The 27,975-nt window shown below is 39.2% G+C and overlaps 2 protein-coding genes across 5 annotated transcripts in view; one reads left to right on the forward strand and one right to left on the reverse strand.

Annotated features, from left to right (window-relative positions):
- Nucleotides 1–15,054, reverse strand: part of koko (cyclin-Q) — a 109,589-nt gene extending 94,535 nt beyond the window's left edge. For 2 of the 4 annotated variants that reach the window (XM_067148300.2, XM_067148298.2), the window contains exons 1-2: nucleotides 14,924–15,054; nucleotides 1,692–1,884 (exon numbers count right to left, since the gene is read on the reverse strand). Coding sequence is in view for 1 of the 4 variants with exons in the window: in XM_067148299.2 (XP_067004400.1) it covers nucleotides 14,924–14,927 (4 nt within the window). In the remaining 3 variants the exon portion in view is untranslated. The remainder of the gene's footprint in view (nucleotides 1–1,691; nucleotides 1,885–14,923) is intronic. The other 2 variants (XM_067148297.2, XM_067148299.2) reach the window with 2 other exon arrangements.
- A 1,374-nt stretch (nucleotides 15,055–16,428) lies between these two features.
- Nucleotides 16,429–27,975, forward strand: part of wun (wunen) — a 107,609-nt gene continuing 96,062 nt past the window's right edge. The window contains exons 1-2 of the mRNA XM_067147081.2: nucleotides 16,429–16,928; nucleotides 17,098–17,249. Coding sequence (XP_067003182.2) covers nucleotides 16,865–16,928; nucleotides 17,098–17,249 — 216 coding nt within the window. The 5' untranslated portion in view covers nucleotides 16,429–16,864. The remainder of the gene's footprint in view (nucleotides 16,929–17,097; nucleotides 17,250–27,975) is intronic.

Raw genomic sequence — 27,975 nt, forward strand, 5'->3', positions numbered from 1 at the left:
CACTTCAAAAAATTAAGGTATCAACCTAAGAATGACAAGGGCTACAAAGGGCATGAAAACAAAAGATTCCCTAGGATTCTCAAATCTAATACTGTTGGAGTTGAAAAAGAGCAAGAGTTGACCAAGGGCGGTCGGATAGTATAGATGAAAGTGAGGAGTCTTGCACAAGAAAGCATACACAATGCCAGGACTAACCTTACGGCCTCGTCGTTGCCAACCCATGCTCCCATGTTAAGAGTCCCTGGGGCCCCTTTTAGTCACCTCTTACAACAGGCAGGGGACACCATGGGTATTATTCTACTGTCCCCCACCCACAGGAAGAGGACTGCAGAATGGAGAGTTCATGCTGGGTTGGCCTCAACTGTTTTAAAGCATCCTCAGGAATGTGAGTTTTTGTCAACTGATACAATTACTGGGCAGAACAAGCAATGATAGAGAAGATGACACAGAGTCATCCAAAAGTCACCATGTGGTATGGAATGATAGCCATAAATATCAACAGGCCATATCTCTTGCGTGACACCATTTACATGGTGCTACCATGAGATGCTCGAAGATTACAATATGGCCTATGGTGTCTGGGTGGGGAAACAGCAATGGCATTTTCATCCAGGACTGTGCACCTTCTCATTTTGCAAATGAATGTGCATATGTGGTTGGATGAGAAATTTCTGAGACATTGGCTGGGGCAATGTGGACCTCATGAATGGCTTGCAAAAAGTTCATCTCTCACACCCTGTAACTTTTTGCTGTTGGGCAAAGAATGAGGTCTATCCGACAAAACTTCACACACTGGAAGAATTGGAAGCACGAATCCAGGATGTTATCACCAATGTCCCATGCAATTCCTTCCTAGAGACTATAGATTCCATTCCTGGTCGAACAAGGAAACTGGTATACCCCATCGGTGCCTACATTGAATTTTAAGGTATACACCTGTATTCCCAAGTAACAGTGTACCCACCATTCATTTCCATAAATTTGCATGACAATTAGTATGAAATTTATACTCCTTTCTTAATATGCAGTTGCTTTCTGCCCACCCTGGAGAAACTCATCTTCCATGTCTCGTACATTTTTATCACAACAGAAAGTTCACTGGTCCTGATACTTTAGATGTATTGTAGGCCCCTAGATCCCAAACAGGCTGTAAGCATGACATGTGATTTAGGGGAGTTACCTCGCCAAGTGCAGAAGTCGCTCTCTGAATGCTGGTGAGGAGGAGTTGAAGACTCAGACAACTTGCTTCTCTATCTTGCCATTCCTCTGGATCATACTCTACATATTCTGATAACTAGTGGTACTAGACACACTTGTCCATCATAGTATTAGTTATCTGAGCTATCTGATACATGCTATGGATGCACTGATAGGAATGGGGAGTTTACAGCCGTGAATCAGATAGGTACAATAGCCAGTGAATGATACATTTCATGCTCGAGCGGTAAGTCGCACTATCAATATCTGTGATAGCTACATGCATCAATTTGTCAATTTCAAGAGGAATGTTAAAATGCTCTGGAAGTGAAACACGATCATGATGGCCTCGTCTGACCACTATGACAAGTGAGCAAGGGCTACCAGTTCAGGGGCAAAATAGGCTAAAGACACCAACCCAAATAGCATTGAACCTTGATTGGGTAAATTAGCAGAGCTGTTAAGGTAGTGCACGATCAATATTGATTACTTACAGGAAACAAGATGTAAGGGGCAGAAGTCTTGTGGATATAAGTCCATTTCCAATGGGACATCTGACAATGGTGTAGCTACTATCTTAAGTTCACTCTGAAGTTCACTGTTGCTCCAATCGTTTTAATGTCAAATCATCACAGACAGAGCAGTCCACAGTCTGTATATATTCCCAGTCAATGCTCCACAACTTGACTGAAATGAGGAAAATGAAGAAAAGTTTTGGATGGCACTGCGAGAACAACCATTGCAACGCTCATCAAATGACTTTGTTATTCTCCATGGTGACTTGATTAATCAATTTTTTACAATCTGCTTTATGTTGCACCGACACAAATAGGTCTTATGGTGATGACAGGACAGGACAGAGCTAGGAGTGGTCTTAATCAAGGTACAGCCCCAGCATTTGCCTGGTGTAAAAATGGGAAACCACAGAAAACAGTCTTCAGGGCTGCTGACGATGGGGTTCGAACCCACTATCTCCTGAATGCAAGCTAATAGCTACGTTACCCAAATCGCAGAGCCACTTGCTCGGTGGCTGATTAATCATGTTGGAGATATGCATGAAGTAAATGCCAAAGGAGTAATGTTTTTGTTGCAAGAAATTATGACAGCAGACGAATCCTTGACTATACTGAAGCCAATGATCTAGCCATCAGTAACACACGTTTTAGAAACAATACCAGCCACCTTATCACATATATCACTGGTGATCACGGAAGCCAGAAACTCTTTATTCTTAACTGAAAAGGACGCGAAGGTGATACTATCAGAGTGCCTAGGCCTGTAGCATAAGCTGCTGGCCTCTGATATGAAGTTAAGAAAATACAGTAGAAAGATGAAAGTTCAGAAAAACTTCAAACAAACGACACTGTATGTTTGTCCTTGAGCAGACAAAATACTGGAGGCCCTTATCAGCAGCTTTTCTCAGCAATATCATATTCCCCCAGTCATTCTGGACTCTGCTGATGCCACATGGGCAATTCTGCTGTCACAGCAATTCTGGGGAACACAAACGTAGTCTGATACAGAGTAAACAAGCACAGAACAGAGCAAGTGAGGGAAAAGGAGACTGCCAACAAAAAGTGGTACAATAACAAACCACAGAGAATAGAAAATAATATGTTGCAGCATGACATGCAGCGAAAAAAGCTGTCGCAGAGGCTACAGTTGAACTTTACAAAGATCTATGCTCAGAACTAGACACTAAGGAAGTTTAAAAAACCACGATAAAGCGACATGAGACATCAAACACTATGTGCACACAGACACAGGGCAACTGTAGTACAGAAACCAGATACTGAAAAAGTGGTAACAGTATTGGACCGGTACTTCGAAGAAATTTCAAATTATGAATTTTAACATCTACCTGCATATATACGGAAGCAGATAGAACTCCTTGATTCTGCAGCTGAATAGTACACAGGGGCTAGTACAGTAATTCCTCATTCATTCAGTATAGCTCCTTCATGCAAGCAGCAACCAAATAAGTACTTTGGATATAGTAATCTATATATATGTAAAGAGTTTTGTCTGTACATTGCTCAGAATTTGAAAAGAATGGTATTTCTGTATCGGTCATGTTCACAGTGACAAGGAAATGCATTTTTTACTTTTCCGTAATTTCTGTCTGTCTGTAAGTATGTACACGCATCACGAGAATACGGCTGAAGAGAATTTAATGAAAATCAGTATGTAAAGTCGGGTGATGAACCACTACAATCTAGGCTATAAATTATTTTATTCATGCTGAGTGAAATAGTAGTTTACGGGAAGGCCTGAAATGTAATTCTCAAATAAGTTATTTATGTTATTAGTGGTCGTATCGATAAATACTACATAACTAACATAACTTTAGTTATGTCGTAAGTTAGTAGTAGTTACATAAGAAGTTCCGATCACTTATGTCTTCTACATTGTTACCGAACTGCATATAATCACAGAGATATTCATGAATTTGGATTTTTGTTACTAAGTTCACATCAGTGCTGAGTCACGAGAAAATGGGTAAACAGAATTTAGTGAAAATACGTGTGTAAAGTCTGAGAATAAGGAACTACAGTCTACGATATAAATAATTTTGTAAGACGCCCTAATATCACAGAGTCGAAAGAAAACTAATGTGAAGGCCTGCAATATAGAATAAACTTTATCAACAATAACATTACATTGACCATTGTTTGTTGTGATGTGCTTTTTGTCTTCTGTTTCCACTCATCCCCAATAGATAGATTACTGCAGCGTACCGAGGTTTTTTAAAATTTGCTTTACGTCGCAACGACACAGGTAGGTCTTATGGCGACGATGGGATAGGAAAGGAATAGGGGTGTGAAGGAAGCGGCCTAGCTTTAATTAAGGTACAGTCTGGTGTGACTGGTGTGAAAATGGGAAACCATGGAATACCATCTTCAGGGATGCCCGGATGCAAGCTCACAGCATTGCGCCTCTAACCACAAGGCCAACACGCCTGGTCGTACCGAGTGTAACAGCCTGCCTGTATATTGGCGGGGAGTTGTTGGTGAGTTAGATAATTTTCTTCTTTAGTATGCCATTCCTCTGGTTCATACATTTTCTGATATTACTGGTACGTAACACACTGGTTCATCATAGCATTCGAGCTATTCAATCCCTACTCTGAGGCACTGATTGGAATGAGTAGTGTGCATATTTAACGGAATAATGACAGAGGAGTGTTCGCGGCAGACTGTAACCTGGTTATTCCAGCTTTGGTACTTTGGACTGTTAGATCGCTACCGTAGTACTGTTCGTTGAAAGTGAGAAAGTGTGCGGTTTTTCATTTGATCAAGTATTTTATATGATAACATTGCTTTCAATCACTACATTCCTACTGACGTATGTTGAATTCAGTTAGGCAAACCACCAAGTCAGTCTTTCTGAGAAACCCTTAGCGAAGCAGGGGTACATCAGCTAGTACATGATATAGATGTTGATCCCCATAGGGAACCTGAAATATTTGTCTCGAATGAGTAAATTTATAATACCAATATAAATGGTCCGTTATTGGACATTATAATAATATTTCAGGTTCCCTATGGGAATCAACATCTATATAATCTGATGGCAAGGAAGGCATCAATTTTTGGTAATGAGACAAAGTCTCTCATAGTGCATTGGCACTGCCGGTGGCTCCAAGTAGCCTACGCAGTGGTCTCCACGGTATGCACTAGCCATGCGTTTTGGTGGGTGTGCTATTTACCAATTGACGAACCCAACTTAGCACACTGGGGCAAAACGCTGGCAACCAGGAAGGAGTTAGCTGGAAAATTTACAATGTCCAATAACGGACCATTTATATTGGTATTATAGTAATACATTACAACCCATTGCCTTGAGTACATCCCCAGAAATTTTACCAATACCTTGGTAGATGATGATTATGTCCCCACTGGGCAACAAACCTAACAATGTCCATCTTTAAGAAAAATTGTGACCAAGCACACTGTTCAAATAATCAGAGCCCTCTGTCTTATGGGATAAAAATCTTTCCACAGATTTTTGACTGGTGCTTGTAAGACAGTATCAAAATAGGCATCGATCAGTGTTGTTTTGTGAAGAAAGCCTGTACTTCTGATGTGATCTTTGCAACATGCATGTTTCTGAAGAAACAACAAGAAGGGAATAAGTTATTATACCTGACATTCCAGACTTCAGGAAAAAGCACTTGAACGTGTTCTGCACTGCAGCCAGAACTGCTCATCGACTGTGATTCAATGCTTTAGGACAACATTAGTAGCAGAGTGAGAAATGCTGCTGGCCTTTCTGGGAGCTGAATCATGAAAGTCAGAGTTCATCACAGATTGGCACTATCACCGCTGCACTTCATACTCGTTATGGATAATATCTTGCCTGACCTGCATGATGATGTTCCGTGGACATTGCTGTATGCTGATGATATGCTACTTGCAACCACCACCAAAGTGAAACTGAAGGACTGTGTTCAAAGATGGAGTGACTACCTAAGACAATTCAGCCTGCACCTAAACATTTAGAAGCTGACTAAGTTATCTGGAAACCAATCCAATCTGAACACATTCACTGTCAAGGTGTATCACATGATGGAAGTTGTTCCCATTCAGCAGAAAATATGGGAGGGTCACCTAAGATAGTATGGCCATGTCCCAGTATCATCTCTTACCAATATCTACAACTTCACCATCAAATGCAAGCACCCCTGTGGAAAACTAAGACAATGGTGGCAAGAGACACTAGTCACCGACATGAAGATCGCTTTGTTTAAATAGAATGTTGTGCATGATCGCATAAAATAGCGCTCTTTGGTCAAAAAAAAGGCCCTGATCCTGCAGGACAGAGCTAAGAAAAGAAATAGCCGGGCTGAGTAGCTCAGACGGTATAGCACTGGCCTTTTGAGCCCAACTTAACAGGTTCGATCCTAGTTCAGTCCAGTGGTATTTGAAGGTGCTCACATACATCAGCCTCATGTTGATAGACTAAATGGCATGATAAAAGAACTTCTGCAGAACAAAATTCCAGTACCTTGGTGTCTCCAAAAACAATAAAATTTAGTTAGTGGAATGTGAAACAAATAACATTATTTTTATAAAAGAAATATATAAGCTAGACAGAATGGTGGAATCAACAGTTAAAGATCTTATGATCTGTAAATTAAACAATGAACTTGGCCTCCAGCATCCCCTGGAGCATATGTCTGGTTAGGCCATTGGTCTGCAATTTCAAACTGGGTTTTCTCTTATTTTGACTGAATATGGCAACCCACAGCCCAGACATGACAAGCACTCTATTGGAGACAATAGCAAATTTGCCTTCATCACAGCCCTTCACAACACAGAAAATGACCCCATCTGGCACATTTACACAGTTTTGTTTTAATTATTGTATATAAATAAGAATTTCTAGGGGCAGGTAGATGGGTCCCTGGCAAGCATGAAGGAAGGATCTCTCACCTCTGCTACTTCAGGTATTGCTTTATGTAATTTTTTTAAAGGCTTTTACTGTTTCTGAAATATGGATAATAACAATGAGTGAGTCTGAGCTTATTCCATCACGTCCCTCTTTCAACTTCTTTGGTCAGAGAACAAGCCTGCTGCTAGAAACGAACAGAGACAGGCTCATAAATGAATAAGGCTGTACAGACTCAAATCAGAATTAAGATAACAGAATTAAGAATGACAAAATCAGTAAGAAGTATGAATGGGGTATAACTGGGTTCCAGTATTACATCTGTTTATACCACAGTAGGCTACTGAAGACAACTCTCATCAAGGAATTGGCCTAGTATTAAAAATGACAAAATCTATATAGGTCTATATAAAATAAGAGTTTTGTCTGTACATTGCTCAGAATTTGAATAGAATGGTATTTCTGTATCGGTCATGTCCACAGTAAGAAGGAAATGCACTTTTTCCTTTCCATAATTTCTGTCTGTCTGTCTGTATGTACACGCATCATGAGAAAACGGCTGAAGAGAATTTAATGAAAATTGGTATGTAAATTTGGGGAATGAGCCACTACAATCTAGGCTATAAATCATTTTATTGACGCTAAGTGAAATGGTAGTTTAGGGGAAGGCCTAAAATTTAATTCTCAAATATTTACATTATTAGTGGTCCTATCGATAAGTTCTACTAATTAAAGTTATATAGAATTAAATTTCCTGTCATTTATGTCTTACACATTTTACCGTACCGGCTATGATAATAGAGATATTAATGAATTTGTATTTTTGTTGCCAAGTCCATATCAATGCCAAGCCATGAGAAAATGGGTTAACAGGATTTAATAAAAGTCGGTATTTAGAGTCAGAGAATAAGAAACTACAGTCTAAGCTATAAACAATTTTATTCACCCTGGATGACATTGTAGTTTAGGAGAAGGCGCCTAAAAATTATGTAGCTATGTTATTGGTCCTATCGAAAATTACTACATAACAAAAGTTATAGAGTATAAAATTTCCAATCATTTATGTTTTATTCAGTTTTACCGTACCGACTAAGATAAGAGTGGTATTTCAGAGTCGGAAGAAAACTAAATCAACAATAGCATTACACTGGCCATTGTTTGTTGTGGTGTTCTTTCTCTCTTATGCTGTCACTCAACTCCGATAGATGGGATTACTGTTGCGTAAAGAGTATAACAGCCTGACTGAATATATGCGGGAATTAGCTGGGGAGTATTCCAGCTATTCGATCCCTACACTAATGCGATGTTTTGAATGAGCAGTGTACACACTTTAGGCAGAGGCTCTAGTAGTAGTAGTAGTAGTAGTAGTAGTAGTAGTAGTAGTAGTAGTAGTAGTAGTAGTAGTATGACAACCTGGTCTAGAATTACAATTTAGGCCTAATCATTATTCAACCCTGAAAAGAGCCGTTTCTTAAGAAAAGATTCTTCCGTTTCACTTTTATTAAATTCTACATTCATTTTGTTCCAAATTAGGAGTGAAGAGGGGGTTTCTCCTCTGGCTTTGAGGAAAAATTTGCTTCCAAGTCAGATAGATTTTTCCGCCGCCAGTGTGGTTTATTGAGATTTTCCGACTTATAGGGTACTCCAAGGAAACAGATTAGTAAAATAGCATAGTATTTGCCCTGGGAATCTCCACTATTCGATCTCCCCACCCCCCACCCCCGCCGGAAAAAGACGAAGAGTGTTCACGGATCACGGCTGTTTACAGCTTGGTCATTCCAGCTCTCTAACTTTCGAGTGTTAGATCGGCAATGTAGTACTGCTATTAAAAGTGAGAAAATGTGTGGTGTTTCATTTGATGAAATATTTCATATGAAAGCATTGCTTTTAATCGCGCCATTCCTACTGACGTCATTGTAATGGGCTATGTTCATTTCACTTGGGAAAACCACTAAGACAGTCTTTCTGAGGATGTTAAAAAGGCAGGTGGAGAGTGTCTGCCATTACAATGAAAACTCCCCAACCTGACTGTGCCTGATGGTAGGCAATTTGTTTTTACTACAGTAGGCTACTGAAGACAGCTTGTAATAGGCCTAACATGGATTAATGCTCATTTTTCTTATATGATATGCATAACCGTTATCAAGGAGAAAGAATAAAATGTAAACAGTATATATTTAATCTTTACATTGATGCTTTCACGGCTCGTACCTGTAGACATGATAATTATGGGCTTTTGGGCTTATACCGTGTCAAGAAACAACGTGAAACTCATTCTGTTTTGCAGAGAACTTTGCTCTGCGTCATCAGAACAAAATCTTGACTGTTCATGAGGAAGACTTCTACAATAATGAGCATTTGAATTTAAGAATGCACAACCGTTAGAGATGTAATGATACGCTCATTCGTCACCAGGTGGCTCGCTGTATGCTGGCCCAGCGCTCCAAGCGGGAGCCAATGACAAACTTAAGCTCCAATTAAGATGTTCTATCATACTGTGTGCACATAAAGTAAAATAGAGGATACAGACAAATCAGGAACGAGCATGGTAGAAGAAATAAACAGAAAGAAATGAAATAAAATACAATAAAATGCAATGAAAGGCACCAGGATAGAACAGAACAGAGCTGAAGAAAGGAAAGAAAGTATGTGGAGATAACCAGAGGATGAATAATGATGTGAGACGGTTTGGGAGGGGGCATAATTGGTGTACACACGTTATGCGCATATGCAAATGCATATTTTGAACGTTAGTGCATATACAGGTATATTTTTCTCTTATGTGTAATCGATTATGTAAGATTTCTGAATGAAATGAAAAATCTAATGAACTCTATATGTTTTACATCCCTTGGCAACACGAGAAGCCTTCCCCTGATCTAGAAAAGGGCTTTCAGTGTCACAATACAAGCAGATAGACCGATTATGACGCATTTCATGACAGCTATTTCCTTCTGACATGCCTTTCTCCTTACAGCAGCCTCCCAAGATTTGCTTAAACAAGTGTGTTCGATCTGTTAAGTTGCTGGTCGTCTATTGCAATGTTTTACCAGATTAAACTGCAAAAATGCCTAAAGATAAGAGCTCTAGGTCTTTTTTAATGAAACAGTGGATATTAGGCAATAGTGACTATACAAGTGACGGTGATGTAGTATACTGTCAAGTGTGCAACAAAGGTGTAAAATGTGATAAAAAGTTTCAAATTGAACAGCATTTGAAGACAGCTTCACATATGAGATCAAAAGAGCAGAGCAAGAATACGCAACTGACGTGAAAACACGGTGTGAAGTTAGTACATTTTCTGCTGATATTTGTAAGGCTTTTGTATGCAGCAACATTCTACTGCATAAACTGAATAATCCACATCTACGCTAGTTTCTTGAAAAGTATCATGCTAATCAAAGAATACCAGATGAATCTACCCTTAGGAAGAACTATTTACTTTCATTGCATGCTTCTGTCGTTGATTCGATACGATCTGACATAGGAGGGAACTGTGTCTGGATATCGGTAGATGAAACAATCGATTCATGCGGTTGATGCATTGCGAACTTCATAGCGGGTAAATTATGTCCGGAAGAACCCGGCAAACCTCATTTACTTTCGTGCAAAGTGCTAGAAAAAACAACCACACTATAGTCGAAAGATTTGTTAATGATTCCCTGCGACTTCTGTGACGAAGTGAATCAGAGTGATTGTTACAAAGTGCGCCTTTTAGTCACAGATGTTGAAAGCCGGTCCATCTGTCAACAAAGTAATTTCAAGTGGGAAAATACTGTTCCTAAAAGCACCGGCTCATGCACAGCTGTATAAAAGCCATCTGCCTCAGGTTTCTCTTCTACCGGAACCTGTTCTCACACGATGGGGAACTTGGTTATCTGCAGCATCGTTCTACCAGGAGAACTTTAATCAAGTGAAAGATGTCGTTAAAAGTATTGACAATAGTCATACTGCGTGTGTTCATGAAGCAAAATGCCCATATGAATCTAAAACTGTATATAATATCACTTTCATCCATATGGATTATTCATCAATTTCGAAGGCGATTAAGGGCCTAGAAACTCGTGGCGCACCCCTACACGAATCCCTTCAGTTAATTCAAAACACCATTAGTTCTTTAAATGGTGTCCCTGGTGAAACTAGAGAAAAAGTTAAAAGGAAACTCAGTGCGGTGTTGGACTCAAACCCAGGACTGAATAAGATTCAATCTATAAGCAAATTTTACATTAGTGGAATCGGGCAGACTTTGCGAGAAGAATGTTCTGAGCAGTCAGTGCCAGTGTACAAGTATTGCCCAGTTACGTCTGTCGACAATGAACGATAATTTTCAGCTTATAAATTAATTCTATCCGACAACAGAAAGTCATTGACCCCTGAAAATATTGAAAAACTCTTGACAACATACTGCTATGCATCATTTTGCAAGGAATAAAACATGTTTGTCAGTTTAACACTGAGTTAAAATTAAATAATACTTTTGGTAAGTGTATTTTGTTTTATTTTTAGTGCATATATTCGTGCATATTTTCAACATTTTTAATGCATATGTTCATGCATATTTTTGGAGTTTTTAGTGCATATGAATCCGTGCCCTACACATAACGTATAGCTTGGAACGAACCATTAGGCAATGACGAACGTACGAATTTGGAAAACACTGAAATGAAATAACGATATAGAAAGGAAAGGGAAGAGAAATACCTACGTAAATCCTTAATGGCTTGCAACTACGTATTACTTAATTGATAGCCAGAGTCCCTGTTGAAATGGTTAGGATTTTGATGTATTTCCACAGCGTACCATATAATCCTACACCTGTAGTGTTTAGTGTGGGTAAAAGCTCAATCATCTTGGAACAGGACATCATGACCCGACGATAGGCGTGCTCAGCTATTGCCAACTTGTCTGGCTGGTTGAGACGGATATTTCTTTGGTGTTCCTTGAAGCGAGTCCCAATGTACCGGCATGTTTGGCCACTTTATAACTTGCTGCAAGTACAGGAAATGAGTACACCCCACGGTGTAATAGTGGAGACAATTTATCCTTGCTTTTACCTAAACTGTGAGCAATTGTAGTGACGGTGCCAAACACGGTTTTTATATTGTGCTTGCGAAGGACCTTTGCCATTTGGTCTGTTGTCTTGTGAATGTAAGGCAGGTAGGCAGTTTCCTTCACTACTTCTTTCTGTGAGCTTTGCTCAGTTGTCCCTCAGGGATGTATGACTTTATGAATCGGTACATTGTTGTAACCCTATCCCTGAACGTGACTTTGAGTGTGTTCATCTCCTCCTGGATATCTGATGGCTCACAAATTCATGTCGCTCTTGTGATGAGTGTTGTGAGAATGCCCTGTTTTTTTGCTGGATGTTGGTGAGAATCTGCATGGAGATAGCGATTTGTGTAGGTAGGCTTACGATAGATGTTACCGGTACGTCCTAACGAAATATCCAATAACAGACCAACTATATTGGTATGTCCTAACGAGCCGTCCGATTTCTTTCTTACTAGAACATCCAAGAAAGGGAGACATCCGTCCGACTCCATTGCCATAGTGAATTTAATTGACAACATACCTCCACCAAATCACAGGTTTGACGGGCGCCGAAACAGTAGCCCCTCCTTCTCAAAATCACCCCACAAAAAATAGCATGCAGTGGTGAAATAGCTTAGTAATGTCCTAGGGAATAGATGCTGAATTGGAGACGTGACCGAGTCAATCAGCACTTTTGTAAACAAGGACTTCACATCGAAATCACAGGTTTGATGGGCGCAAAGCAATAGCCTCCTTCTCAAAACCACCCCACAAAAAATAGCTTGAAGTCATGCAATGGTGAAATAGCTTAGTAATGTCCTCAGGGAACAGAGACTCAATGAGAGACGTGACCGAGTCAATCGGCACTTTTGTGAACAAGGACTTTACATCGAAATTCACTTATTGACGAAATGCAGAGTCCCTAACGTATGATTCAGTACATCCTATATGTGGCTGAAGCAACTTGCTCAGGTGTTTAGCCAAAGCATACATAGGAGAACCAACCGCACTAACAATTGGCCTGAGGAGAATGTCTTCTTTATGGTTTTTAGGAAGTCCATATAATCTATTATCCGCACACTTTATCTTGGTGCATTTGTGTACGGGGGTGAGGAGTAAAGAGGGAGCTGTCCCGGTATCGATAGTGCTGCCTGGTGCTGCCAATTGAATGAAAATGAAATCTGAATTGAATCGAGAATATGATTGATCGATATGAAATTTCTAAACCGTTATCATCTTAAGCCAACAACTATGTCACATACACATTATATAACATTATAAAACATTTCCCGATGCGAATCTTGTTCCTAGCATGAATTCTATACTTTGGCTTTGTTGTGTAAACAACAACAGTACTAGTACTTGAAGTGTACGCTAGATGTCGCACAACGATGCTTAAGCGATTCATAGTTTGTGTTTCAAAGGTTGCCAGTACGAATCTTGAAGATCACCGAGGTCGACCGATTCAGCACTAGGGTGTAAATGCACCAAGATAAAGTGTGCGGATAATAGGTGGCACTGCATCCCCCGGAGTCAGATATTTAGCCTCCTCTTTTGAAACTGAGGATTGCCTTAAGAGCTTCACAGTGGCGTTGGACACACGAGTGGTAGGATCTGTGAGTCAAGTCTGTAAACAGGCTCTGACAACATATCACAAATATAATAATATTTATATCTCCACCTGTTCAATACAATACAATACAATACAATACAATATTTCATGTGGTTAAAATTTATACATAATACTTAAAAGTCATCTGACAACATAGCCGAAATCTTGTTCTTATAACTCGTCAGTGTCCATTACCACCGTCGCATTACCCTTATTAGCTGAGAGAATGGTCAATTCAGGATCATCTTTAAGTTCCTTCAGAGTTCTTTTCTCGCCTCTTGTTAAATTATGTGCGGGTACAGCAGCAAACCTTATCACTCTTACACATTTCTGTTGTATTTTCCCAGCCTCATCCGTACGTAGTTTGTGGATGGCAGCCTCAACGGAAGTAATTACCTCTTCAGTGGGTAGTTTAGAGGGAGCGACAGTGAAATTAAGTCCCTTAGTTAGAAATGCTGTTTGTTTCTCGTCCAAGGATTTCTTGGAAAGATTGATAATAATTTTGCTAGCATCCAGGTTCATGTGAGAGACTGCCTGTTTTTGAGCCAATCAGAGAAACTTAGATTTGTGTCTGAATCACACCTGGTTGAATTTTCATTCAACCTGTATAGCAGTAATGCGATCAAAAGACAACCACAATTCCTGTGCGAAAGTGGTGCAAGCAGGTGTAAAGGAAACAACTCTCGGAAGACTGAGTTCAGCTCCTTACGAGTGTGATGCACTCTCTCGATAACAAGAGCCTCACTAGCACACTGATATATTCTCCTGGCCTTAGGAGTATTAAACGTGTGCTTCAGCTTCACACAGCTGGGAATGATGTTACGCTCCTGGCATCTCAGAAGAAAGCAGAATGGATTTCTTTTTCCTTAATTTGCTGAGTTTAGAAGCCTTTCTAAAAATATCCTCCCCACAGAGGTTTCTAAAGTTAACATTGATGCTTTCACGGCCCGTACTTGTAGACATAATTATGAGCTTCTGGACAGTCCTCTGTGAAACGTAAAGAGTTTCGCCTTGTTTTGTTAACACCGCATAAGCCCAAAAGCCCATAATTAGTACATATTTAAGCTGCAATTTCAACGTTTCGGTAAACTAAACATTCCGATAATTTCATTCTCCGGAGTTTGAATAACTGTAGCCTAATAAAATAATTGTAATATTGGTATTATCTTACAACCCACCAACCACTTACACAGTTTTCGGAGACTCCAAAGTGTCAGATTTCTGTATTACAGGTCTTTTACGTGCCGATAAATCTACGACACGAGGCTGACGGAGCACCTTCAAATCCCACCGGACGGAGCCGGGATCAAACCCGCCAATTTGGGCTTAGAAGGCTAGTCACCCCGTCTGAGCCACTACAGCCTAACTAAATAAATGGGTAGATAAGAAACAGCTATCCTAAGGTTCGTTAAAATTCATACGAATGGAACTAAGAGAGTTAAATCATTCACTAGTTCCGATTCAACAAACGTCTTATCAAAACTCATGATGATACAATGAAAATAAAATAAATGGAACTCTTTTAAAGATGGGAAACTTGAATTACAATTAATGATGTTACGTTACTCAAGTTATTGAGAGAAGAAACGTTAAGGTTAGAAATAAAGAGAAAGGAACAAAACGATTCCTTCGAATGGAAATCCAATATAGCTTGTAAAATTACAGCACCGACAGTCTCCAAATCTTACTTACTCATTATACTCACTACAACACCTTTATTTCAAGAAATAAAAATCTATCATAAAGTGTTTACACACACAGACTCAATAGCACATGCACGGAAGTAAACAACCCAAACAACCATTTATATTCTTTGCCGGGCGGGGTGACACTTCTTCTTCTTCTCTTCTCATTGAGTTATCCCGGGGGGGGGGGGGGGTGCTCAAAGAATTTCGCCCAGTCACTACATCTGTGATGTAAACACACGTATCTTGAAAACGTAATTTCATTGCAGATTTGATTGCAGTCCTCTTTCTAGCTCGTTGATTTTATACCTTCAAAACCTTCTATTTACAAAGTGAGATATAATTTAATTTAAGGTAGCCATTGGCCATGGAATACTTATATACATAAATACATGGAATAAAGGTTCACTTAGAATACCATATGTAGCAAATACAGTAGAGACCAAGGATCATGTAGGTAGAGACTGTATTTGGAAGAAGATGCAAAGACACAACTCAACAACTTAAGCAATATAGCCGGAAGGGTAGGACTGAGGATCGCCTACAACAAGACAAAGACATTGAATACCACTGAGGATTGGACAACACCGAAAGGCACCGTGCAAAAGATGGACAAATTCAAGTACCTAGGAGAATTTATAACAGGAAGGAATAGGAGCAATGAAGGAATAACAGAGAGGATAAAGAAGATGCGATCAGGCTTCTGTATGACCAGAGATATATATAATAAAAAGAATATATCTACAGACGCAAAGATTAGACATTACAAGGCAACGGTGAGAAATGCTGTATTATATGCTGCTGAGACAATAGCACTAGGAAGAAATGGTGCAGAACAATTAGAGAAAGAGGAGAGAAAAATACTAGGCCCTAAGAGAGGAGGTGAGAGATGGATGAGGAGACCCAGGGAAGAACTATACCGGAACATGAGGACAATCTCAGAAGAAATCAGACTGAAGAGAGCAAGGTTTGCGGGACATGTAATCAGGATGAATATGGATAGAATGACGAAAAGAGTATGGGAAACAACAGCGAGGACACGAGGAAAGACAGGAACCAAGTGGGTAGTTGAACTCCGGAAAGATTGGTCGGAATTGGGGATCAAGGTGGAAGAAAAGGAAAATTGGAGAAGCAAGTACATACCGACTAATATGCCAGAGATCAATGATAGGGATGGGTACAGGAAAAGGATTGAGAGTCACCAGTGGAGAAGACAAGAGAAGAGGACACTGAATATCTCGGAAGAAGAGCGGGAGAGAAGAAGAGAAAGGATGAAGATGTTCTGGGAGGAGAAAAAGAAAATGCAATCCATGAAGGAGCTGTCCGTGGTCCTACAGAGGCGGTAACGCAAGAAGAAGAAGAAGAAGAAGAAGAAGAGACTGTATTTGAATGTAGTTCTCTGTGTTACAGGTATTTGGTTACAGTCAATAAATCATTTTAGCCAACTGTTTAAAAAAAAATTCAGAAAAATGAGAGAATACCAACAAAGAGGATAAGTACGGTGGCGGGGATAACTCGAACTGTCATCCAAAGATGCAATGCTCTCTATTCTGCTGTCACCCAAGAGATCATCTGCTCCGCTGCTTTTGGAGGCTGATAAATAGCATCACTTTGGATTATTCCATGGATGTTGTTGACGTAGAGAGGCATACAGAGTACCGTTGTTCATGACGTGTTTTGGTGTCATCATAAGAGGTTGAAAGAAAACCGGCTGAGAATGGATGTGAAAGGGATGATGTAGTGTAGCTTGGTGGTGGGAGTAAATGTGGTTCCGTTTTACAGTACTTGGTTGTTTTGTGTGACCAGATTTGTGCAGTATTGATTCACGCCTGAGCCAGCAAACCAAAAATAGTGTTTACGTATGTGTGTTTTAAGATGCGTTAGCTCTAATTTAACTTGACACACCCCTCTGCTCACGTGAGTCTTCAGTCCGAGAGGGTGTGTTACAATGGATAAGGAATCTCGGTATATTCTTCGTAAAGTCATAATGGACTTTATATGTTTATTTGTCGGTAAGTTATGAAATCTGCTGTTTATCTAGAAAGCATGAATTGTTAGCTTAACAGGGCAGGCAGATATATTTATTTTTCGAGTCCGAAATAATTTTAAATACCCCAGTGATTTGAAATTGATTAGAATACGTATTATTGCACCTGTACATTTCCTTGGTTTCTTTTACAGTTGCTTTCCCCATTCTCCTATTTTACTTTTTTGGAAAACCGTATGAGCGAGGATTCTTCTGTGATGATGAATCCCTTCGACACCCTTTCAAGAGTTCTACAATTACAAGTGCAATGTTGTATGTCATTGGAATGTTTCTTCCAATAATGTCGGTAAGTCACTTTAGAAGGTGTTCAGGTGGTACACTTGGATATACATGTATTTTAAGATATTTAAAACTTAAGCAATAATCTGCCTAGAGAGGCATTTTATAGGGTTGGGATGATAAAGAATCTCTTGAGAGCCTATTGTGCAGCATATCAACAATGCTTAAATATTACTTTATTCTGGCAGTGAGACTGTATTAAAAACCTGGGGTCCTTATAAAGATTTAAACACCTCTTATACAAAGGTAGAAATGAGCAACTACAGTGTGGGCACAAAGTCCCTTAATCTCTCGCCCTGTATATGAAAAATATAAACTATGCAAATTTTTTTGAGTAAGTTTATAAATAGAAATCTATTAAAGAAACTATTTAAAATAGTTTTATAAATATAAATGTAAACCCAATAGATGTTAGCTCCGATGTCTAATGGACATCTGTTGCTGTAAGCTTTAATGTCTAAAATATCGGTAACTTATGCAATCCATAGTGTTCACAACACAGAATAATATTTCACCAGGTTCTGTGGGACATTCTTCTCTGCATTGCTTTTTTAACCCGTCTGAAAGAAAGTCTCGCAGCTTCTTTTAATTCATCAACCGTAGCTTAACATTGTTCTGTAAACTTTGCACCCACTCTGTATGTGTGAAACCGTTTATGTTCATCTGTCGGGAAATATTGGACACTCAAACAATAAGGAAAGCTCTTTATGAAAGGGACATTAAGATTAACCTGCAGTATTCCTGTACTGAAATTAACTGTTACACAGCCATCTTGATATAGAAGACTGGTACCATGCGCTGTGACATCACACTGGTGGTGTTTAGTCTATGTCATTGCGTGTAATGCCTATACTACTGTTACATATTCTTTTTATCATTATATGACAAATGAGTGCAATGAAAAGCCTATAGACACGCAAAACTGAAGAAGTGCTATAAAAAAATTACAATGAAATACACAGAAATATCCAAGGTATATTACATATTGTAAAATATCCAATTGAAGGCTACTCACCTGGCCTGTATGATGGTCACTAGCCATATTGTTGCCTTTCAGATCTCAGCATTTTACACTTCTTTGACGTTTGACAATACAGTGTTGTTGCTAGTTAACTTAATTTTGAAAAATTATTACCAAAAATATTTTTCTGAATGTAACATACCTCGAACAAAACAGTCATCAACTCTGTACTACACCCACTCTTGTCATAGATTTAAATTTTTTTTTAAAATCCATTCATTCTTCGTCCTCACATTTTTGAATCCTGGTCACTGGAGGATTATGGATTTTTCAGTTGTCATAACATTTCGTCTCATTTTGTACCATTAGGGGCCGATGACCTCGATGTTAGGCCCCTTTAAACAACAAGCATCATCATCATTATTTTTACAATTTGCTTTACGTCGCACCGACGCAGATAGGTTTATGGCGACGATGGGATAGGAAGCCCTAGGAGTGGAAGGAAGCAGCCGTGGCCTTAATTAAGATACAGCCCCAGCATTTGCCTGGCATGAAAATGGAAAATCAAAGGGTTGCCGACAGTGGGTCATAGAAATTGCTGCAAGTCCATCAAACCTGCTTCACTCTTCAAACCACCACCTAATCTTAAGTAAGAAGGGTGAGGTAATTTCAAAACACATCACACTGTTGTATGTATGGACCACAAAATGAAAAAATAGTGAAGATTGCCACAGAAATATCTCTGATAAATACTTTTTCCCTACACATGAATTATTCTTATAAAACCCTGAATTTTTGAATGAGTTGTAATGTACTATCACAATGTAGGTTTATTAACTCTTTAATACAGTCATCTAGAGTTGAGCAGATGCTGCTGAACATTTTAACGATAACCTATGTGGTGATATAGAAGAGTCTCTCTTTTTTTTTTTTAATGCTAATTGTTTGGAGGGTTGACCCATGTGGATCTTTTGCCCCTATACAGAAGAGTTACTGATAGCATTAAAATGACTTAGAAATCAAAGTGCTGAACAGGTGGTACTCCTAAAATCCAACTATATTTTTATAAGCATGAGAATACGAGACACTTTGACTGCCGTTGAATGTTAGGCCCTATTTAAGAATTTCTTAACATGAGTCACAGACCTCACGAAGAGCACTATTTATTTATAGAAAACAAATAATAATAATAATAATAATTATTATTATTATTAAAAATGGAAGCGGTCCAATTCCAGTGCATACATTGTTGCAAAAAAGAAACTTTTCCCTCTGCAGAGTTAATTATCATGAATATGTCTTTCAATAAATGCAACTCAAATATTGATAACGAACGATTTATTTGCATTATATTACAGAGCATCTTTGGCGACCAAGGCCTACGTTAACAACTAATGTGATCTCACTGATGGTATGTCTTCTGTTTTAGCACACACTACGTGATGTCACTGATGGTATGTCTTCTATTTTAGCACACACTATTTATACAAATCCACAGCATCTTTGGTGACCAAGGGCTACGATAACGACTAATGTGATGTCATTGATGGTACACTTTCTATTTCAATACACTTTATTTATACAAATCCACAACTGCAGCATCTTCGGCGATTAAGGTCTACGGTAACAACTAATGTGAAATTACTTCCGTCACACATTTTTTTGTGTTACATTAAATTTCAGATGACCTTCAGCCATAAGACATAATTCACGTCAAAACAATGTTCACTATGCAGGATTATAAGTTGCCAATTTTACATTTTATATATGTCTGCCTCACTGGTTTGTTACATTTATTGCCAACCAAACTAACAGTAATTACTTTACACAGTGAGAAATATACATCCGAGTTTTGCGATAAATAAAGTTTAAACATGGTAAATTAAAATATACAGGGTAGTTCACAAAAAAAAAAAAAAAAAAATGGGACAATATGCATCCTGTATATATTTTACTGCAACAACGGGACACTTTAGAGAAATAAGGGACAATCCTGTAAAATAAGGGATGTCTGGTCACTTTATTATTAGGTATCTTGCAACCATTTAGGCACACTTGCACACTTTAGCCTTTGAAAATTGTTACAGATACCTTCACAGTTGGAATGCCTTTGGTTTGAAGTTTGTAAAACAAAACCTTATAGACATTAATTTTTGCTTAAAAATTAATGTAATTATACATTTGTTAACTTACCCAACAAGTCGTCATAATTTGATATCTTGTTTCCTTCACACCATATCTTGAAGTTTAGTTCATTATTCTGCAGTATATTGTCTCCTTTTATTCCTCCTAAGGCTAGGGGCGGTAGAATAACGTATACGGTAACCTCTGCCTGTCATAAGGTAAGGTAAGGGTTATTCTGCCCGAAGTCAGGTCCGAACCTCCGCAGAGGTGTTCCTGAACCGGAGTTTACGTGCGGTAGGGTGGCCAGTTCCTTTCCGCTCCTCCATTCCCTTATCCCCACCAACAGCGCGTGGCAACCCATCCAACTCCTGACCACGCCCAATGTTGCTTAACTTCGGAGATCTCATGGGATCCGGTGTTTCAACACGGCTACGGCCCTTGGCCCTGTCATAAGAGGTTAATTAAAAAGGGCTCTCAACTTGCGAGTGTGGGTCGGCGACCATAGTTCTCCTCACTGAGTCTGGCATTGCTTCCATTTACTTGTATTGTGTTCCTCACTTTCGTCTTTCCTATCCTACCTCCCTTGGTTAACTCTTGTTCTCTTCTGACCCCGACGGCATTAGGTTTACGAGGCCTAGGGAGTCTTTCATTTGTACGTCCTTCGCGGCCCTTCCCCTTCTCTTCATTCTTCGAAGGTACGGTCCTCTTATATTTTCCCTCTCGTTACTGTTAATAGAAGATGGTTGCCCAGTTGTGCTTCCTCTTAAAACAGTAATCACCAACACCACCTCTCTTCTAGCGATTACCAGGCGAGTTGGCCGTGCAGTCAGGGGCGCGCTGCTGTGAGCTTGCATCCGGGACATAGTGGGTTCGAATCCCACTGTCGGCAGCCTCGAAGATGGTTTTCTGTGGTTTCCCATTTTCACACCAGGCAAATGCTGGAGCTGTACCTTAATTAAGGCCACAACCACTTCCTTCCAACTCCTAGGCCTTTCCTATTCCATCGCGCCATTAGACCTTTCTGTGTCAGTGCGACGTAAAGCCACTAGCAAAAACAAACTTCTAGCGATTTTCATTTGGCAGGGTTTGACTGCAGTCTCTCTTCGAATTACATGATTTTCAGAAAAAACACTAAAACAGATATTTTTTTAAAAAAATTTCTATTTGGCTTCTTTCTGTCCGAGGCGCTGTCCATGAAATCGCCACATACGTTACAAGTAGAGCCCGGATTTCCATGCAAATGCATGTTTTTAAATAAGCTACATCTCCATCATCATCATCATCAATGTCCCACTCCAGTTGCCGGGGTGTGGTTAACAAGCCTCCTCCACTCCTTTCTGTCCTTCCACTTTTCCTGCTCCATTACTTCCGCCACATCCAATCCAACTTCTGTAATGTCCTTCCAAATCTGATGCATCCACCTTCTTCTTGAGTCTTCCAACGGGTCTCTTTCCCTTAACTTCTCTTTCCAATTCTCTCCTTGCTACCCGTTCCTTTCCCATTATTTTTACATGTCCGAACCATCTCAGTCTTGCTTTCTGTGTGTTCTGTACTAATGGTTCTATATTTAGCTCTTCTCTGATTTTAATATTTTGAATTATATCTCTTCTTGTCTTTTTAACCGATTTTCTTAAAAATTTCATTTCTACTGCTTGGATCTTACTATCTTGTCTCTTATTAGTTACCAGCGTTTCTAGTCCGTATGTTAACATTTGGTATGAAATACTATTTATGTAATGTTAATGGGTACTTTGTCATCCCATAAAAGCTCTCTGACTTGATGATAAAATGTTGTACCTTTACTTAGTCTTTTATTAATTTCAGGGTTGATTTCATTACTACCGAGCTCGATAGCTGCAGTCGCTTAAGTGCGGCCAATATCCAGTATTCGGGAGATAGTGGGTTCGAACCCCACTGTCGGTAGCCCTGAAGATGGTTTTCTGTGGTTTCCCATTTTCACACCAGGCAAATGCTGGGGCTGTACCCTAATTAAGACCACGGCCGCTTAATTCCCATTCCTAGCCCTTTCCTGTCCCATCATCACCATAAGACCTATCTGAGTCAGTGCAACGTAAAGCAACTTGCAAAAAATTGATTTCATTACTTCCATTAATAATGCTACCAGATATGTAAACTGTTCTACATTCTCTAACCATGTTCTGCCTATGTTCACTTGGCTTCTCTTTTTCTCTTTTCCACAGTGCATGACTACAGTTTTCTTTTTACTAATCACCATTCCAAACTCCTTCAGATTTTCATTCCAAATGTCCAGTCTCCTTTGTACTTTCTCTTCTCCCTTTCCCCAAATCACCACATTATCTGCAAATACCAAAGCATTCACTTCATCACTACTGATGCTCGGTTTTACAAGTTTTATGATTTCATCCATCAATATAATAATCAATAATGGCGACAGTGCACTTCCTCACTTGAGACTTTTTTTTTTTGTACAAATGTTTCAGAGTCACCACTCCCCACTTGTACACTGCTTTTACTCTCATGATACAACATTTTTATCTTGGTAATTAATGATTTTGGTACATTCCTTTTCAATAGGCTTTCCCATACATGTTTTCTCTTAACTGTAATCATAAGCTTTTTCCAACAAAAATACGAAGATGATGATTTCCTTGTTCCTTCCAGATGTTTTTACATTATGGTTCACACTGTAAATATCAAGTCGATTATTGATCTATCAGATGTAAGTTTTTTTCAGGCGTTTTGCTCTATCAACCAGCATTTCGTCTTAGGTCTGACACTAGACTCATCAGAGTGGGATGTGTCAGACCCTACCCACTGACGCTGGGGTGTATGCAGGTGAACTTATCAGAAGCCCATTTTAAGAGGCACAGTCTGATAACTGCATACGGGAGATAAATCTTCACAATGGAATTATTGCCCGCCTAGCAATTCGAAAGGAAATTCTAAGTTCCCATGGAGGTAATTAGATATTTTTCCACCAATAGAGCATGTCAAAAATCAGATGTAAGGTTTTTTCAGGCGTTTTGGGCTATCAACCAGCATTTCGTCTTAGGTCTGACACTAGACTCATCATAGTGGGATGTGTCAGACCCTACCCACTGACACTGGGGTGTATGCAGGTGAACTTATCAGAAGCCCATTTTAAGAGGCACAGTCTGATAACTGCATATGGGAGATAAATCTCCACAATGGAATTATTGCCCGCCTAGCAATTCCGAAAGGAAATTCTAAGTTCCCATGGAGGGAATTAGATATTTTTCCACCAATAGAGCGTGTCAAAAATCAGATGTAAGGTTTTTTCAGGTGTTTTGCTCTATCAAGCAGCGTTTCGTCTTAGGTCTGACACTAGACTCATCATAGTGGGATGTGTCAGACCCTACCCACTGATGCTGGGGTGTATGCAGGTGAACTTATCAGAAGTCCATTTTAAGAGGCTCCATGGGAACATGCTGTTAAGGTCTTCACCTGTAACCCTGAGCATGAGTTTCACGTTATACCCTGTGAGACTGGGTCTCTGTCTGAGCTTAGCTCTCCTTCACACCGGCCTGCTGATGTGGAGGATACCCACCCCAGCAACGTGGATGCACCAGACAAGAATTACTCAAGTGAAGGATAGGGAAGATGACCCTATCATCCTTGAGCCGGGTTAATGGTTGTGTATGATGCCACAACCAGTATATACCGAGTTCAAAATCTTTGTGGTGTAATGTGTGGTGGTGATTATAGTCTTAAGAGGAAGTACAACTGGGCAACCATCCCTTACATACACTAATCAAAGGGAAAAATGAAACTGGTCTGACAGTTCAAAAAATGAAGGTGTTGACAGTAGAAAGGCAAGGGCCACGATGGGCGTGAATATCAAAGACTCCCTATGCCTCACAAACCTAATACTGTCAGGATTAGAAAATGGTAATTAGATGTACAACCAGACACACTACACATTCGTCTCATATTGTAAACAGGAGCCTACACTACACTAACACATTATAATCAGTAATAATCATAATCAAGTACCAAATTTGAAGGCACAATAAACAGTTCACACCGTAATAGTTCATTGGGTTCACATAATCTAGCAATGCTTGCTTTGTTAACATCAGGCTGCTCAAACTACAATACTATTGTAGTAAACTCATCCTGCTACAAACAACTCACAATTACTGATTTAATTTTGTAATACACAGTTCTTTTTAGCTCGCTCCGCAGCATCACTCAGAGCATGGCACAGCTGGCGCAATGACACTCCGTTGCTAGCCGGTATAATGCACACTTTTCCTCCGCGCTACATCGCGGCAATTCACACTTATAGAAAGCCATTTCCAGTGAAACTGTTAGTCTAAAACCTACCAGGCATTACATTTGATGTTCAAAATGTTGTCCCTCAGCTGTTAAACACACCTGACCCCTCGTAAACAGATTTGCAGACACTCTGTGAATTTCAGCCCTGTGATGTTCGAAATAACTTGTGTAATGTTCCCTTGTAGTTCTTCTCTTGTTTGTGGGTTGTTCAAATACACTTTTCTCTTCAGCATCCCCACAGGTAATAATCACAGGGATTTAAATCGGGAGATCTACGGGGATAATTAACCACACGATCTTCAAAAACTTCCCGTATTACCTCAATACACGGATTAGCAGTGTGTGCCGTCACATTATCCTGCATGGAATAACCATTACTCCTTTCTTCTTTCGTCAGCTCTTGAAGGAATGGTCTGAGAATGAGGTCTATATATCAATCAGCATTTATTGTTTCACGGAAAATTATAGGCCCTGTAATTCTGCGAGCACGTATTGCGCACCAAACTCCTATCTTTACATCATGAAGTGGACGGACATGCAGCTGGTGGGGATTTTCTGCACACCAGTAGCGATTGATTTGACTATTTGACTACAAGTGTAGCCATGCCTCATCACTATAAAATAAAAGTACTGGGTCAACGTAGCTATCGTGAACTAACTGAAGCAACCAATTGAGGAGCTAGATGCAATAACAGCGTAAGTCTACTTACGCTGTTATTGCATAAATACCGTTTTGGGATTTCTCGGTCCCTTCACTACAACCTAGTCCAGGTCTTAGTTCGCTAGGGTGCCGATAGAGGTCAGGAGCTCACTAAGACCAGTACCATGCGCTACGCTGTTATTGCATGAAGCATGCTTCACGAGCGGCACGTTCAGTTGCTGCCAGTTATTTGGCTGGAGAAGATGTCAGCGAGCGCAAGAGAAGGTTTTGTGGCTAGTGCAGACAAAAGGGTTGATGTTCTTTCAGTAATGAAATACTTAAAACCTGAAAATTTTGAGTGGTGTGTGAAAGTCATATGTGCGTAATGATTCCCTAGAGTCTGCTAATGCAGCATGTGAAAGGTGAATCATCCTGATTTTGGTCAATGATGCGGTATTTAAGTATTTTAAACAAGTAAGACATACAATGTCTAAATCCTAATTATATACTTTGTGATCTGTTTTTTGTTTCTTTTCATTTTTTAAGTTTAGAGAATCACTTTTTAAATGAAAATAGGAATAAAAGTTGTTCAGAAAGCAATGTTTCTAATTTTGTAACATTTCAAATATTTGTTGGGGAAGGTGGGGAATTACCGTAGCCTAATACTATAGTTGGGGAGAACACTGTAACAAACCTCTCTCGGCCCTTTGCGCAACAAAGAACGAAAAAGGTGAATATTATATAACGAATAAACTTATTTTTACCTTTCTTAGTTGACAATTATTTTAATGAATTTGTTCTTAATTTGAGTAAGTTTGGACATTTTTGAGAACTGAGGTGTGATAAACTGCCACTTTTGTTCCTCTATAGTAGGCGATCATGCTTTTCTATCTCCCTGATCAATACTGGTGTATGGCAAAATATAATATTCCTGCTCTTCATGCAATAACAGCGTATAAAAGGAAATTTTTAATAACTCTGTCTTTTTTATATGCTAACAGATCAATAAGATTCTTTGGGGAAATACATTTCCTGGCTGTTTCAAACGTCTTTTAATGAAATTCAGGTTGATTCCTAATATTACTTTTAACTCAGAACATTTATAAACTTCAAGCTTCTGTTTCTCAAAATAACGTAAATCTACTTATGCTGTTATTGCATCCAACTCCTCAATTACAATAATAATAATGTTATTTGCTTTACGTCCCACTAACTACTTTTTAAGGTCTTCAGAGCACCAGTTACAATACCGAACCCTAGCAAAACTGTCAGGTCCTCTTAAATGTTGGGCAGGAGTGGGTTTGTACGGTTTGGCTCTTAACAGTTTTGTTGCTTTGTGGGCGGAAGATGATGACACATTACAAGATATTAGAATCATTCCGTATTGATGGTTTTCACTTTACAATGGAAAAAAATTAAATGTATTGAATTAGGATACATTTAATTTTTTTCCTTTGTAAAATGACACATTAGCTTGTACGCGACAGGAATTTTGTTGGAGTTCTTTCCAAGAGAGCTCCTATTTTGTCAAGCAGTTCCTCTGTTAAAACGGTTCGTCTCCTGTGTGATTTCTTGTTAAGAATGGACCTGGTGATGCGGAATTTCTTTACTGATTATTTACATACCATACTCCTATGCGGAGGGAGGATGCCAGGAAATTTGCAAATGAATCGAAAGCGGCACTTTGTATAAGAAGGATGCTTCGCATGGCACAACACAGTGAATACACGCTGTTTTCTCGTTAAACACATGATAACTTTTATATTCCTACAGAAACTACGTTATTTTAAAGCAAACACATGGAACACCCTACCAGTACCACAGATGTTAAACTAAGTTATTGCTGTGAAGCAATGGTTACATTAGCCAACATAATTTTGCGGTAAAATAGAAAATATGTAATTCTTATGGAAATCGCTGCCCTGATTCCGAAAATGATGCTATTTTTTTGCTATCACGTCTAGTTTTGATGCAATTCTGTGTTTTAGTATCTGCATGAATTCGTAAGATGTAATGTTGAGAGATGTTCTTGCACAACTTTTTTTAAAATACAACAATATGATTTGATTTGTTATTGTTTGAATTTTATTATAGGTTTATTGCTGTCTGAATTTTCATTTTGTAGTTGGGGGCTTCCTGGTAAATTCATAACAAACTCCCCCAGATACGCAATAGACCGCGAGGTATGTAGGATGATCTGATAAGGGACTTAGAGCTAACCAAAGAAAAAAGTGAATTACTTGGTGTAAGATTAGCACACGGTGTTACATTTTCCTGGTACCGAAATTGTGACAAAGAATTCAGAAAGTATTATACTCAAGAAGATGAACTTGTATCTTGTATGGATGTTTCAAATCTTCTACGTCAATTGGGAGAGAAAGAGTATGATCCTAGTAACTGGCGTTTTTTATTGACTCTTCCAAAAGAAGTTGAAAGGCTGTTTTGCTTCATAAGACAAATGTTATGGCATCCATACCACCTGCACACTCCACTAAAATGTCTGAAACATACAAAACCTTAAAGTTGGTGCTTCGAAAAAATTAAATATCACGAGCATGGGTGGCTAATTTGCGGTGATTTGAAGATCATTGGATTGTTGCTGGGACAACAAAAAGGCTACACAAAATTTCTCTGTTTACTATGCGAATGGGATAGCAGGGCACAGGATAAACATGGGGATATAGTGAATTGGCCAGAAGGGAAACGACTACAACCAGGATCCAAAAA

The sequence above is a fragment of the Anabrus simplex genome, chromosome 5 (genome assembly GCF_040414725.1).
Source record: "Anabrus simplex isolate iqAnaSimp1 chromosome 5, ASM4041472v1, whole genome shotgun sequence".
NCBI lineage: Eukaryota > Metazoa > Arthropoda > Insecta > Orthoptera > Tettigoniidae > Anabrus > Anabrus simplex.